The sequence below is a fragment of the Anomaloglossus baeobatrachus genome, chromosome 1, assembly GCF_048569485.1.
Source record: "Anomaloglossus baeobatrachus isolate aAnoBae1 chromosome 1, aAnoBae1.hap1, whole genome shotgun sequence".
Lineage (NCBI taxonomy): Eukaryota > Metazoa > Chordata > Amphibia > Anura > Aromobatidae > Anomaloglossus > Anomaloglossus baeobatrachus.
In genome coordinates, this window is record NC_134353.1 from 450447388 (window position 1) to 450463624 (window position 16237).

The 16237-nt window shown below is 42.9% G+C and overlaps 1 protein-coding gene across 7 annotated transcripts in view; it reads left to right on the top strand.

Moving 5' to 3' along the window:
• PWWP3A (PWWP domain containing 3A, DNA repair factor) overlaps nucleotides 1-15643 on the top strand; it is a 283225-nt gene extending 267582 nt beyond the window's left edge. For all 7 annotated transcript variants that reach the window (XM_075353023.1, XM_075353011.1, XM_075353038.1 and 4 more), the window contains 2 exons: nucleotides 13504-13592; nucleotides 13675-15643. In XM_075353023.1, the coding sequence (XP_075209138.1) occupies nucleotides 13504-13592; nucleotides 13675-13762 (177 nt within the window). In that variant the 3' untranslated portion in view covers nucleotides 13763-15643. The remainder of the gene's footprint in view (nucleotides 1-13503; nucleotides 13593-13674) is intronic.
• Nucleotides 15644-16237: the final 594 nt, after the last annotated feature.

Below are 16237 nucleotides of genomic sequence, written 5' to 3' on the forward strand. Positions count from 1 at the left end.
CATGTGCTGGCCTGAGACCTTGCATGCCCTGCAGGATTTTAATTCATGACGGCGCAGTTGTTAGTAATGGTAATCTTTGAGACTGTGGTCCCAACTCTCTTCAGGTCATTGACCAGATCCTCCCGTGTAGTTCTGGGCTGATTCCTGACCTCTCTCAGAATCCTCCTTACCTCACAAGGCGAGATCTTGCTTGGAGCCCCTGATTAAGTAAGAATGACAGTCATCTTGTGTTTCTACCATTTTCTAATAATTGCCTCAAGTTTTTGCCTTCTCAGCAAGCTGCTTGCCTATTGTTTGGTAGCCCATCCTAGCCTTGTGCAGATCTACAAATTTTGTCCCTGGTGTTCTTAGACAGCTCTTTGGTCTTGGCTATAGTGGAGAGGTTGGAGTGTGATTATGTGGACAAGTTTCTTTTATACAGGTAATGAGTTCAAACAGTTGCAGTTAATACAGGTAATGAGTGCAGCGCAGGTGGGCTTCTTAAAAAAAAAAAATAACAGGTATGTGAACGTCAGAATTCTTACTGGTTGGAAGGTGATCAAATACTTATTTCATGCAATAAAATGCAAATTTATTTAAAAATCATACAATGTGATTTTCTGGATTTTGGGGGGATTTTATCTGTCACAGTAAGGGGTACTTTGCACACTACGACATCGCAGGTGCGATGTCGTTGGGATCAAATCGAAAGTTACGCAGATCCGGCGTCGCTGTCGATATCGGAGTGTGAAAATCCTTTTTGATATGATTAACTAGCGCAAAAGCGTCGTAATCGTATCATCGGTGTAGTGTCCGACATTTTCATAATTTAGCTGCAGCAACGGTACGATGTTGTTCCTCGTTCCCCTGCGGCAGCACACATCGCTGTGTGAGAAGCCGCAGGAGCAAGGAACATCAGCTTACCTGCGTCCTGCGACTCACGCCGGCTATGCGGAAGGATGGAGGTGGGCAGGATGTTTACGTCCCGCTCATCTCCGCCCCTCCGCTTCTATTGGCTGCCTGCCGTGTGACGTCGCTGTGACTCAGCACGACCCGCCCCCTTATAAAGGAGGCGGGTCGCCGGCCAGAGCGACGTCGCAGGGCAGGTGAGTGCATGTGAAGCTGCCGTAGCGATAATGTTCGCTACGGCAGCTATCACAAGATATTGCTGCTGCGACGGGGGCGGGTACTATCGCACTCGGCATCGCAGCAATCGGCTTGCTATGTTGCAGCGTGCAAAGTACCCCTTAGTGTTCCTATGATAAAAATTACAGACCTCTCCATTCTTTGTAGGTGGGAAAATTTGCAAAATTGGCAGTGTCAAATACTTATTTTCCCCACTATACATATGTAAATATTACTTTTTTTTACCCCCTTTGCTTGACATTCATCCTATTTCACATTTACTATTGAATACAGACATCAATTGGGTTTTTTCAGTTTTTTCATGGAGTTAAAACGTTTTTCTTTTGACACTTATTATGTTAGCTCAATTTAGATTATTCTTCTCTTATTGATGTTGGTGCATCTGAAGTTGGAGCAGTGCTATTGCAAGGTACTCTGTCTCTCACTCAACCTGTGCACCATCTCTTACTTTCACCTGTGCACCATCTTTTTATGAAAAGAATGATGAAATATGAACGCATGATGAATTGGGCTGAGCAGATCCGGATTGTAAAACTCCGGATCTGCGCGGTTTCAAACATTTCCGGGTGCCGGATACGAAATTCCGTGTGCACAATCCGGATCCAGCACTGGCGAAAAAAATTAAAAGATAAAAAAAAAACAGAGAACAAACATTGTGTCATGGCGGCACACTGCTTCCTGTTCGCGCATTCACTTCCTGTACTGTGCATCGTATACACACATCTTTCCATGTTTTCCCCGCCCACCGGCCATCCTCTCGTCTGTAATTGGTTGCAGGCAGACCGCACCCCCAGCCTGTGACAGTATCTGCTTTGCAGTCATCGCGACTGTCATTGTCTGCACAGCTGTGGTCGTGCTCTATGGCCGCTGGCTATGTAGCAGAGCTGAAGCGGCGTGGGACCTCGTGTGGATTACGCCAGACCTGCAAGGGTGTTGGGGGTTAATAAAGTGGTGAAGTTGAAGGAGGGTATGTGTTTTGTACTTTATTCCAAATAAAGGCTTTTTTTCTGTATCTGTGTTTATTTACTGTCACAGGTTAGTGTGATGCAGGTATCTCATAGACACCTGTGCTATCACTAACCTAGGGTTTAGTAGCAGCTGTGCGCTGCTATTAACCCCTTATTACCTCGATTGCCACCGCACCAGGGCAATTGAGAAGAGCTGGTTTTGCACCAGGATTGTCACATCTAATAGATGCGGCAATACCAGGCGGCTGCGGTCTGGAATACCAGAGCCCAGTCGGCTTTATCTTGGCTGGGTATCAAAATTAGGGGGGACCGAATGTCAGTTTTTTTGTTTTTTTTTAAATTATTTAACAAAAGAAAAGCCGCATGCGGTTCCTCTTCTTTTGCTACACAGCCAAGATAAGCACAGGGTTTTTGTTTGTTTTTTTTTAATTTTTGGGCCAAGGGATGTAAATTAGGTGATTATTACATTTTTACACCAGATTCCGGCACCCAATCTACACCTCCTGGTAAAAAAAAATTGCAAATTTGGTGCTGAAGTCTGGTGCAGACGATTTGTGCACCAAATGTGCACCTTCTGGCAAAAAAAACGGGGCAAAAATCGACGAAAAACAGGGGCAAAAAAATGAGTAAAAAAAAAAAACGCGTTTTTTTGCAAGGAGGTGTAAATTGAGTGCAGGAATATGGTGTAAAAAATTTCAGCACCAAATCTGCATCTCTTGGTCAAAAACCCAGCGATTTTCTGCTAGGAGATGCAGGTCTGTGAACTCAGTGACCTCCACCTGAGGTCAAGTTACCTGCGATCACAGGTGAAGGACCGTGGGAACCTCCAGCTGTGACCGCAAATGACCTGAGTGACGTCAATGCTCATTGCGCAGCTCATTCATTCTCTGGAGCTCACAGTGAGTGGTCGTTCTCTATGGCCTCTCTCTGTGATATTCAGATGTAGCAGAGCTGAAACGGCGTGGGACCTCGTGTGGATTACGCCGGAGCTGCAGTGTGTTGGGGGTTAATTAACTGGTGAAGGAGGGTGTGTGGTTTTATTTTATTCCAAATAAAGGATTTTTCTCTGTTTGTTTATTTACTTTCACTTACAGGTTATGTGATACAGGTATCTCATAGACGCCTCTGCCATCACTACCCTAGGGTTTAGTAGCAGCTGTGCGCTGTTATTAACCCCTCATACCCCCATTGCCATCGCTCCAGGGCAATCGAGAAGAGCCGATATTGCATCGGGATTGTCACATCTAATAGATGCGGCAATACCGGGCGGCTGCGGGTTGGAATGGAATACCAGCCCCCAGCCGGCTTTTTCATGGCTAGGGATGCATCACTGGCACAGCCTCACACTCTGACAGGAACGTGCATGTGTTTCTGTGTACATGCACGCTCATGCTCAGAGAGCGCAGGCTGTGCAGACTGACTTGTACGATTCTGACAGCTCATCACCGGCACAGCCGCACACTTCTGACAGGAACGTGCATGTGTTTGTGAAACACATGCACGTTCATCATACTGACCCGCAGACACTTGCACTGCTTTCCCCACCCACCGGCTGTCCTGCCGCCTGTGATTGGTTGCAGGTAGCTGATACTGAGGGTGAGGGCGTGTGTAACTGCAACCAATTACACGTGCTGGTGGGTGGGCAAAACAATGAATATTGAACTGTCTGCTCTGGAAGGGAAAAGCGTGACCCGGAAGGAGTTTGCTGCCATGACACAGCCTCGGGTGAGTATACCGTGCGCGCTCCAGCTCCCCTATCCCTTCCTTCACCTTTTTTAATCCCGGATTCTGGTCCCCATAGACTTATATGGGAACTGGAATCCGGAGCGTATCCGGATTTTTTTGTTCAATCCGGCAGGGATCCACCGTTCCGGATTTTGGCAGATTCGATCAGCCCTAATGATGAAATATGAAATTGGTCATTTTGATTTGTTGGTTATCAAATGAGCCTTTGAAGAATCGCACCACTTACTTGAATGTAGCAAACATGAAATTGCTGTCATCACTGAATTCAAGAATTTTGTTGGTTCTAAAATCAGCCGAAATAATTAAACCCTAGGCAATCTAGATGGCTTTATTATTCTCTAGATTTAATTTCATGCTATCAATTATACTTGGTATTGAAATGTTAAAGTCGGTGTGCTTTCCCTAAGTTTCTGCCCATTTCAATTTGAGGTCTCTGAAAGAGTGTTTATTTTAGCTGATGGCATTGTTGTGACCTCTGTTTCCCTAGATATTGTTGAGGAGATCCATAGATCTCAAGTGCTTGCTCCCAATAAAGGTACCGTCACACTAAACAACTTACCAGCGATCTCAACAACGATACAACCTGATAGGGATCGCTGGTAAGTTGCTAGGAGGTCGCTGGTGACATGTCACACTAAGCGACGCTCCAGCAATCCCACCAGCAACCTGACCTGGCAGAGATCGCTGGAGCGTCGCTACACGGGTTGCTGGTGAGCTGTCACACAGGCAGATCTCACCAGCAATCAGTGACCAGCCCCCAGCCAGCAGCGACGCGTGGAAGCGATGCTGCGCTTGGTAACTAAGGTAAATATCAGGTAACCAACCCGATATTTACCTTCGTTACCAACGCACACCGCTTAGCGCTGGCTCCCTGCACACCTAGCCACAGTACACATCGGGTTAATTACCCGATGTGTAGTCTGGCTATGTGTGCAAGCAGCAGGGAGCCGGCTTCTGCGGACGCTGGTAACCACGGTAAACATCGGGTAACCAAGAAGCCCTTACCTTGGTTACCCAATATTTACCTTCGTTTCCAGCATCCGCCGCTCTCACGCTGCCAGTGCCGGCTCCCTGCTCTCTGCACTCCTAGCCACAGTACACATCGGGTTAATTACTCGATGTGTACTCCGGCTACGTGTGCAGAGAGCAGGGAGCCGGCACTGGCAGCGTGAGATGGGCGGACGCTGGTAACAAAGGTAAATATCGGGTAACCAAGGTAAGGGCTTCTTGGTTACCCGATGTTTACCGTGGTTACCAGCGTCCGCAGAAGCCGGCTCCTGCTGCCTGCACATTTAGCTGTTGCTCTCTCGCTGTCACACACAGCGATGTCTGCTTCACAGCGGAGAGCAACAACTAAAAAATGGTCCAGGACATTCAGCAACAACCAACGACCTCACAGCAGGGGCCAGGTTGTTGCTGGATGTCACACACAGCAGCATCGCTAGCAAGTTGTGCCTCAGCAGCGATGTTGCTTAGTGTGACGTGGCCTTTAGACTCCTTTGCTAAAATGTTGTTGTCCCTGCCCCCACCCCATCCGTAGTTTATTTACAAATTCTTCTGGAGCCCCATCATTCACTGTTTACAAGTGTCTTCCTAAGATTAACAATACTACCTGTTTGGTAACCAGGAAAGTTTAGTGGCCAACCATTTGTTTCAGATTTGAAGCTATGTAATTGCTTCTGAAATCTGTGCCCAAATGAAAACACCTGCCTTCCTCTGATGGAGAGACTGTTTTCCTGTGTAGTGGTGGTTTACCTGACACTGAAATCTGAAATAAGGTATTAATTATAGTTTCTGACCTGGAGACTGTTTGCTTCCAAACTCTGGAGGGCATTATATAATAAGATCAATATAAAATTGTCATTTGCCTACTGATCAGAGACCAAACTTAATGTGCCAAACTTGAGCAACGTCTTTTTGTTTTTCTGTCTGATGATCAGTCTTACAAAGTGGAATATCTGCTTTTAGCTGAATTCGACATATACAATATCAAGAATTTATGAAGAACTCTCCATTCTTCTCCTATCTTGGTTATAACTTGCTTTGGTTCCTTTTTGGCTTCTGATTTGGACACTTCTGATGCCGGTAAATCCGTACACAAACCAAAGCTCATCTTGTATGATAAAGATGTACTGATGAGCTGTGTTTTGGGTGGATGACAAGTTCTGTTTATCCATTAAATGTAAGCTGACCTCCACTAAGCTAGGACCCAAATTCATTTGTCCATGTGAAATAACTGCATTCACCCAGTCATCTTCTGTTTAAAACTTTCCCCCATTTTATGGGTAACTTATTTCATAAATCTCTGGATGAACTTATTTAAAATTTCCAGATGAACTTTGTATCTTTAACCCCTTCAACCCTGGGCGATTTTCCATTTTTCATTTTCGTTTTTTCCTTCCCTTCTTCCGAGACCCATAACTTTTTTTATTTTGTCATCAATATTGCCATATTAGGGCTTATTTTTTGCGGGACGAGTTGTACTTTTGAATGACACCATTCAGAGAACTAGAAAATGGGAAAAAAATTCCAAATGTGGAGAAATTATGAAAAAAGTGAAATTCCACAATAGTTTTTGTTTTTATTTACCATGTTCACTGTATGGTAAAACTGATGTGTCCATATGATGCCTCACAACGGTACGAGTTCGTAGATACCAAACATGTATACTGCTAAGTGGTGAAAAAAAAAATTCAGAAGTTTGTCCAAAAAAGAGTAGCACTTTTGTCACCATTTTCTGACACCCATAGCATTTTCATTTTTTGAGATCTGGGGCTCAGTGATGGTTTAATTTTTGTTTGTGTCTTGAGTTGGTATTTTTAATTTATACCATTTTTTATTTTTTTTTTTGAAGATGCGATGTTTTGATCGCCTGTTATTGCATTTTAAGTCAGTGTTGCTGCGACTCAAAAAACGTAATTTTGGATTATTTTTTTTTCTCGCTATGCCGTGTACCAATCAGATTAATTGATTTTATATTTTGATAGACCGGGCATTTCTGAATACTGTGATACTAAATAATTGTATTTTTTAATTGTTTTATTTTTAATGGGCGTGAGTTGAAATTTTAGTTTTTGGGGGGTTTTTTTCATATTTTTTAAAACTTTTTTTTTATATCATTGATTTTACTAGTTCACGTATGGGACTATGACTGTATACTCCAATCGCTTCTCCGGATCAGAGCGATGTATGTGTCTTTTTAGATAGTGGTTTCAACTCACTTCTGGTTTCAACTGTATGTAAATTACATAGTTACTTAGGTTGAAAAAAGACCTAAGTCCATCTAATTCGACCTTCCTCCACCAATTATACATTTCATCACTAAATCCTTTATAACCGACAATGTTATGTGTACTGAGGAAATCATCCAGCCCTTTTTTAAAAGCTGTTAGTGTCTGCCATTACTACCTCTTTATGAAGGGTTCTTCCACAATCTGACTACTTTAACTGTAAAGAACCCTTTCCTTATTAGCTGCCACCCGCAGTGTGTGCCTTCTGGACCTTAATATTGTCTTTGGAAGAAAAAAGTCATATGCCAGTCCTTTATATTGACCACACATGTATTTATACATATATGTCTCAGAGGAGATCTCATTTATCTTTTTTTTCTAATCGAAACAAATCCAACTTTATCAACCTCTCATCATATGGGAGGCAATATTCCTTGCAATAATCTAGTTGCCAGCCTTTGAACTGACTAACTTCTGAATATCCTTTTTAAAATGTGGATCCCAAATCTGGATCTCATATTCCAGATGTGTCCTTACAAGTGATGTATAGAGGGGTAACAATACGTTGGGATCACGGAATCTAATCTCTCTTTTTATACACCCTAAAATCTTGTTTGCTTTTGCAGCTGCTGCCTGACATTGAGTGCTGATGCTTAGCTTACTTGTAACCAGAATACCCAAGTGTTTCTCCTGTTCTGTAGTCTCAAGTTTACTGCCATTTAATGTATATGCAACAGTAGGATTACTCCATCCTACTCGCATTACTTTACATTTATCAACATTAACTATGTTTCCTATCTTTTAGCCATTTCCTTACCCATCTGTTTATAGTTCCCTTTAGTCCTTGCTTCTGGAGCTTCATTACAAGACTGTGGCACAGTGTCAAATGTCTTTGCAAAGTCCAAATAAATTACATCAGCTGCATTACCAATATCCAGATTTGCATTTACCTCCTCATAGAAACTCAACATGTTGGTTAGACACGACTTATCTTTCATGAATCCATGGTGGTTATCCGCTATTAAATTATCTCTTAAAATGCCCTCAAAAACCTTACACACCACTGATATCACACTGACCCTCACAAAGAAGCCCACAGCGAAATGCGCGTCAGGGTATCTGTTCTTATTCATCTGCTCCTGGCACGGTATCTACAGCCTGACACTTGTTCTCTATGGCTATTTGTATATCCTAAACCCTCTATCTGCTCCTTCTGCTGCTTCTCCTTATGGTATATTTAGGCCAGTGCAATATTTATTGGGCTATTGCTTTGTCTTATACCAAATTCTGGGACTATATAGTGGCCATTTCATAGCCCTTATATTGCCTGCTCTTTGTACTGGTATCATATTTTGCACAGATGGGCAAGTGCAATATTTTCAGCCTATATACTGCTTGTGCCATTTTTTTATTTTTTGTGGCTGCTTATACAGCTCTATCCTTTTGTTCCCCTCTTTGATGTCATCTGTTGCACTGGTGGGAGAGTGCAATATTTATCAGGTTATTTCTGTATAACACTTTTTAGAATTATATAGCTATTTTTTTTTTGCCAATATATATATATAATCACACACACACACACACACACACACTAGCTGTAGCACCCGGGATAGTAACGGTCTGTGTCTCTGTCCGTGTCTGTGTGCTAGGGCTGTGGACGTGGCTCTGCTTTATATATATATATATATATATATATATATATATATATATATATATATATACAGTTAGGTCCAGAAATATTTGGACAGTGACACAAGTTTTGTTATTTTAGCTGTTTACAAAAACATGTTCAGAAATACAATTATATATATAATATGGGCTGAAAGTGCACACTCCCAGCTGCAATATGAGAGTTTTCACATCCAAATCGGAGAAAGGGTTTAGGAATCATAGCTCTGTAATGCATAGCCTCCTCTTGTTAAAGGGACCAAAAGTAATTGGACAAGGGACTCTAAGGGCTGCAATTAACTCTGAAGGCGTCTCCCTCGTTAACCTGTAATCAGTGAAGTAGTTAAAAGGTCTGGGGTTGATTACAGGTGTGTGGTTTTGCATTTGGAAGCTGTTGCTGTGACCAGACAACATGCGGTCTAAGGAACTCTCAATTGAGGTGAAGCAGAACATCCTGAGGCTGAAAAAAAAGAAAAAATCCATCAGAGAGATAGCAGACATGCTTGGAGTAGCAAAATCAACAGTCGGGTACATTCTGAGAAAAAAGGAATTGACTGGTGAGCTTGGGAACTCAAAAAGGCCTGGGTGTCCACGGATGACAACAGTGGTGGATGATCGCCGCATACTTTCTTTGGTGAAGAAGAACCCGTTCACAACATCAACTGAAGTCCAGAACACGCTCAGTGAAGTAGGTGTATCTGTCTCTAAGTCAACAGTAAAGAGAAGAATCCATGAAAGTAAATACAAAGGGTTCACATCTAGATGCAAACCATTCATCAATTCCAAAAATAGACAGGCCAGAGTTAAATTTGCTGAAAAACACCTCATGAAGCCAGCTCAGTTCTGGAAAAGTATTCTATGGACAGATGAGACAAAGATCAACCTGTACCAGAATGATGGGAAGAAAAAAGTTTGGCGAAGAAAGGGAACGGCACATGATCCAAGGCACACCACATCCTCTGTAAAACATGGTGGAGGCAACGTGATGGCATGGGCATGCATGGCTTTCAATGGCACTGGGTCACTTGTGTTTATTGATGACATAACAGCAGACAAGAGTAGCCGGATGAATTCTGAAGTGTACCGGGATATACTTTCAGCCCAGATTCAGCCAAATGCCGCAAAGTTGATCGGACGGCGCTTCATAGTACAGATGGACAATGACCCCAAGCATACAGCCAAAGCTACCCAGGAGTTCATGAGTGCAAAAAAGTGGAACATTCTGCTATGGCCAAGTCAATAACCAGATCTTAACCCAATTGAGCATGCATTTCACTTGCTCAAATCCAGACGTAAGACGGAAAGACCCACAAACAAGCAAAACCTGAAGGCTGCGGCTGTAAAGGCCTGGCAAAGCATTAAGAAGGAGGAAACCCAGCGTATATATATAAGACGCACACTTCCTCCCCAAAAATTGGGAGGGGTACATCTTAAAATCCAAATGTAGCTTACGAGGGGGTGGCGAAGAGGGGTCAAAGGAGGCAGGGATAATGCTATGCAGTGATGCGGTGTGCTGCCGGTGCCGTTTTGTGCATCGCGTAGCTCTGCTCTGTGCTGCGGGGCTCGGCTCTGTGCTAGGGCTGTGGACGTGGCTCTGCTCTATGCGGGGCTGCTCTGCTCTGTGTGGCGGGCGGTAAGGCACCGGCCATTCTGAAGATGTCGGCAGTGAGGGCTTCAAATCATAGTGCCTAGAGTCGGCGCATGCACAGATGGAGCTCTCAGGTCATGCTGTCCTCTGTGCACGCTCTGACTCCATTATTTAAAGCAGTCACTGCCGACATTTTCAGAATGGCTGGTGCCTCACAGCCCCACACAGAGCTAAGCCACAGCCCCAGCACAGAGCAGCCCCGCGCAGAGCAGAGCCGTGTCCACAGCCACGGCACAGAGCAGCGCCCGCAGTGAGTATCTGGGCCCCCCTTGTACCACTCATCGCATCGCCGTACTGCAGTACCACCCCTGCCTCCTGTGACCCCCACTGCGCTGCTGCGCTCCCTCCCTAGTAAGACACCACCAGATTATAAAATGGACCCCCTTTTTTTTTCTTTTTTTTTTTTCTCAATGTTTTGTTTTTTCTCCAAATTTGAGGTGCATTTTATAATCCGGTGCGTCTTATAATACGAAAAATACTGTATATTTATAACATCTTTTTGTGCATTTAATCAGGAAAATATTTTGTAATCTTTCTCTAGGCACCGATGACTTCTAGCGGCCAATTGTTGAATATATGTGAATTTTGAATAATTCATGTGATGCACACGTGTTTAAGTAGGAAGCTTATGAAAGGAATGTTTTTTTGGCTTATACCCTTATTTTGTTTTTATGCTGTGTTTTTTTTTTTTTTTCTATCCAAAAATGTTTCAATAAAGATTTAATTGGTTTGTATTTTTTTTTGTATTTTGCTATTTACAGCCGGCTGCTGGCCCCGCTCATTACGCCAACCAAATGCTAGGCTTCCTCAGGGGTGCACATGGGGCCAGCAGTCGGCTACCGATTGCTCCCCTCTTTTACAGGGATCTAGGGTTATTTATCTCTCTATACTTCCTTGTGCAAGTATTATATTTATAATAATGAATATTATTTCAGCATGCTCTAGGTGTCTTATACATATGTTACCGTGTTTTTCCAAAAATAAGACCTCCCCCAAAAATAAGCCCTAGCAGGGATTTTCAGCATTTTCGGAGAAAGGCTTAAATATATGCCCTCCCCCGAAAATAAGCCCTAGTCGCGGCTCAATAATGAAGTGTCCGTGCAGCTAAAAAAGTTACAGATACTGCAGGACACTTCATTATATACAGCGGCACCCGGCAATTACACTCACCCGACGCTGAGCGGCAGGACCTGTAGTTATCGCACACCTGCACTCATCAGCTCTCACACTCACACACACACACACAAAATCAGATCTCACACACACACACACACACACACACACAAAATCAGATCACACACACACACACACACACAATCAATCAGATCACACACACACACACAATCAGATCTCACACACTTAAACATCGGATCGCACACAGTCAGATCGTACACGCAAACATCGCATCACACGCAAACATCAAATCACACACACACACATCGGATCGCACACACATCGGATCGCATACACACTCACCTCATCCAGCGACACCGATCTCTTCTCGCCGGGAGAATCCTGAGAGGCAGTGCAATGGAGAGCAACGAACAGGACCTGCGGCCGGACACGTGACTTGCTCTCATTCCCTGCGGCCGTAAGTGCTGGATGTGAGTGTGTGTGTGTGTGTGTGTGTGTGATCTGCTGTGTGTGTCTTCAATCGGCTGTGTTTTTCTGTGATCGGCTGTATGTGTCTGCGTTCGGCTGTGTGTATCTGTGATCGGCTGTGTGTGGCTGTGTGCCTGTGATCGGATGTGTGTATCTGTGATCGGCTGTGTGTGCCTGTGATCGGATGTGTGTATCTGTGATCGGCTGTGTGTGCCTGCGACCGAATTAATTTGTGTATCTGTGATCGGCTGTGTGTGCCTGCGATCGGCTGTGTGTATCTGTGATCGGCTGTGTGTGCCTGCGATCGGCTGTGTGTATCTGTGATGGCTGTGTGTGCCTGCGATCTGCTGTGTGCGATCTGCTGTGTATATCTGTGATCGGCTGAGTGTGCCTGCGATTGGCTGTGTGTACCTGCGATCTGCTGTGTGTGTGATCTGCTGTGTGTGTGTGTGTGTGTGTGTGTGTGTGTGATCTGCTGTGTGTGCCTGCGATCTGCTGTGTGTGTCAGCGTGTCAGCTAGCAGCAGGGTAGGACAGCGTGCAGCACCGACCAGAGATCACAGGAGGACCTGGGAACCATGCAGATGTCCTGGTCTGGTGAGTATGAGTCTCCTGGGAAGTGGGGGGGTCTGCTTTTTTGGGGGGTAAACTTACCCCCAACCGTGTTTCTCCAAGAATAAGACCTCCTCCAAAAATAAGCCCTAGTCCTTTTTTGGGGGGCAAAAAAAATTACAGTGTCTTATTTTTGGAAAAACACGGTATCTGTGATAATTTATGCTGATTCAGCCTGTGCCACTTTTGTACCCTGGCTATTTTTGACAGATTGTTCCCTGTGTGCATATTATGCTTTGTATTAGAGAGACCTCTTCTCATTTCTGGACTGCCTTTTTTGTGTCTTATGTTTTTAAAGATTTTTTAAACTTTTTCACTTAATAAAAATTGTTTTTTTAATATATGCGGACATGTTTCTGATATATTGAGTATTGACGTGGTTCCAGTGCCCGTTTAGATACAAAAATCCCCTCTGTGTTTTTCTATATATGCCCTTTGTGTGGTGCACGGAACGGTTTATTATCCTTCTACTATCATATTGCAGTAGTGCAGACCCATTTTCTTTGGTTTTCTAAGACCAGATCTAGCAAATTATCTCCCCTGGTTGGTTCATCTACCATCTGAGAGAGGAATTTGTCTTGAATTGTAGATAAGAACTTACAGTTTTAAGATTCTGTGTCCCCACTGAATGTCTGGATAGTTGAAATCCTCTATCCTCTATAATAAGGATCTGATTATTATTATTATTATTATTATTATATTAGCTGCCTTTTCAATTTGTTCCAGCATTTCACCCTCTATCTGTTCAGGTATGTTAGAGGGATTATATCAAACTCCAATTAGCATTTTTCCATTATTCCCCTCCCCATGTACATTTACCCATACTGACTACATTATTGCAGCTCACCCCAATGTCATCATTGAGCACAGGTCTTAATTTAGATTTACTTCTATTGATTTTTCAGGCTGTCATTTTTGCAATTTCTGCTACAGAACAAATGAGCTATAAAGAAGCTGAAGCAAAATATTTAAAAGGACCTTTAGTCTCTAAAAGGTAATATACCGTACATATATAGGGATCATTTGTAATTGAACCTAATTGTGATTTTATGTGCTCTTTTTATTTTTTATTCCAGGGAAAGAAAATTGTTTGATGAACAGATCTTGGAAAACAAGCGCTCTAAGATGGTCAAAGAGGCTAAATTAAAAAAAGTATTTAAGTGAATAATTTTCGAATTTGACCAATGAAAAAGCTATATTCTATGCTACTGGGTGCTAAGATTTTGGCTTCCGTTATTAAGAATTTTGGTCATGTGTTTTATGCCAGTATTGCACCAATTTTGCTCCTGTACTAACATGATCTTATAACAGCAGTTTTACCCTTCATCTAACCATCAAACATGCACTGTTGGTTTATCATGTCACATCTCTGTATTTTTTCCCCCCATTTTCAGTACTCACTTGTTCCAAAGGGGATTGGAGAGACATGAGGTGCACATTGCAAATATTCTCAGGGTCTTGCCATTATAGTTATTCCATTTTTGAAACAGAAAAGCAAATATTGGTGCTTAGCTTAGAGTTAATATTTGGGTTTGCTAAAACCTTATGCCAAGATGTTTTTGTTGTTAAATACATATGTTTTAGTTTAATAATGTCTGCTGGTGACTTTACATTTTCTCTGGGAAACTTGGCCTGGAACACAAGATCCATATACAGTAACCACTAATGGAGAATAACATTCTGCTGGAAAATGTGTACTTCTAGATGACCTACATTGTGAATAGTGATGGCTGGACCCGGGCTGTAAAAGTCCGGATCCATGCGATTTCAAACGTACCCGGGCTCAGGCCCAGAATTCTCAGGGAATTTCCACTATTGATCTGGATCCGGCACTCAGGAAATAAAAAAATACTAAATAAATAAAAATGAAGGAAGCACTTCATACTTACCGAGGTTCCGGCGCAGCTGTAACTGCTCCTGTGGCCACCCATTCTCCTTCCGGGGCCGCTCATTATTGCTCATTCATATGCTCAGCTTTCCCCGCCCACCTGCAGTCTCGGCATCTGTGATTGGTTGCAGTTGGACACGCCCCCAGCCTGTGTAACAGGGTCTCACTGCAACTAATCACAGGCGCTGTCTGCAGGTCACTATCGTGGTGTAAAAATAAATAAAACAATTGACATTGGGACCCCCCCCCCCCATATTATGATACCCAGCACAGATAAAGCATACAGTTACAGGCTGCAGCCTCCAGCCATATACTGTCCGTTAGATTCGAGAGTCCAGTCGCTTTACCCAGCTCTTCCCAATTGCCCTGGTGCGGTGGTAATCAGAGTAATAAAAGATTAATAAAAGCCCACAGCTGCCACTAGATTAGTAATGGGAGATGTCTATGAGACCCCCGCATTACTAATCTGTAAGTGAAAAGAAATAAACACAAACACCAAAAAAATCCATATTATGGGGGACCCTTCTCCAAATATTTTTATTTATTTTTATACTATGATAGGGACCTGCAGACAGCGCCTGTGATTAGAAGCAGTCAGATGCTGTCACAAAGGCTGGGTGCACGTCTAACTGCACCCAAACACAGACACCGGTGGGCAGGAAAAGCAGTACATATGCATAAAGGTTAATGAGTGGCCCTAGAAGTGAATGAAAGGTCTGGAATCAGTGTACAGCTGCACCAGAGCCTTGGTAAGTACAGCACGCTTGCTCCTATTCCCCTATCCCTTTTACCACCATTTTTAATTGCCAGATTCTGGTCCCCATAGATTTATATGGGGACCATCATCTGGCCAGATAAAGAGGATCAATACCGGGCCAGAACCGAGATTTTTTTTTTTTTTTTTTTAAACCTGGTTACATCCTCCAGTCCCGATTATCTGCGAGCCCGCACATCACTAATCGTGAATTAGCCCTCTTTAAAGTTCATATTATCAGTATGAGAAAAGAAAGTACAGGTTTTGTACACTACCTGCAGTTATTTAATTAAGCCTCATTGTTCCTGCATTGTGTATACTTTTTTTCATAAAAAAATGTTTACTTTTACAATTTTGGATAGGATAAATATAAAAAAATAAAAAAAATATTACTAATAAATGTTTATATGCATCTTTGTCTTGTGTGAAACTGCCTTTTTTTTTCCTTTTTCTATGATGTCTGTGCGATGCATCTGGAAATTATATTGCTATATCACATCCTGTTTTCTAAGGCTAAATAATTGCATCTGGTAAAGATTGCAATGACGCTTGGGTATGGGATGGAAGGTAAATAGTTAGAAAGGAAGAGCTGAATGTAGTGGTGCTGAAATGCGTAAGGATGTGCACCCCAGATTTATAGGCACCATCACTGATAACTAAACTAAAATAGAGGCCTTGAATCTACTTTTCCTCTCTAACCATACAGGTACATTGATGAGTAATTAAACGGTTATTTCCATCTCCAAGATCCTATCCTAATATGTAGTAGGTGTAATAATATTAAGAAATTGTGTTGAGTAGTAGTAGTAGTAGTGGTAGTAGTGGTAGTAGTGGTCTGATCACGATGTCGCTTACCTCATGTTCAGGGCATTGCAGGATCTTAGGTGTCCATGGTTTACGACAACGCATATAGGGAAAGTTAGTCATTTGCTCGTGGTCGTAACCATGTATACCCGAAGGTCCTGCAATACCCTCAACATGAGGTAAGTGAAATTGT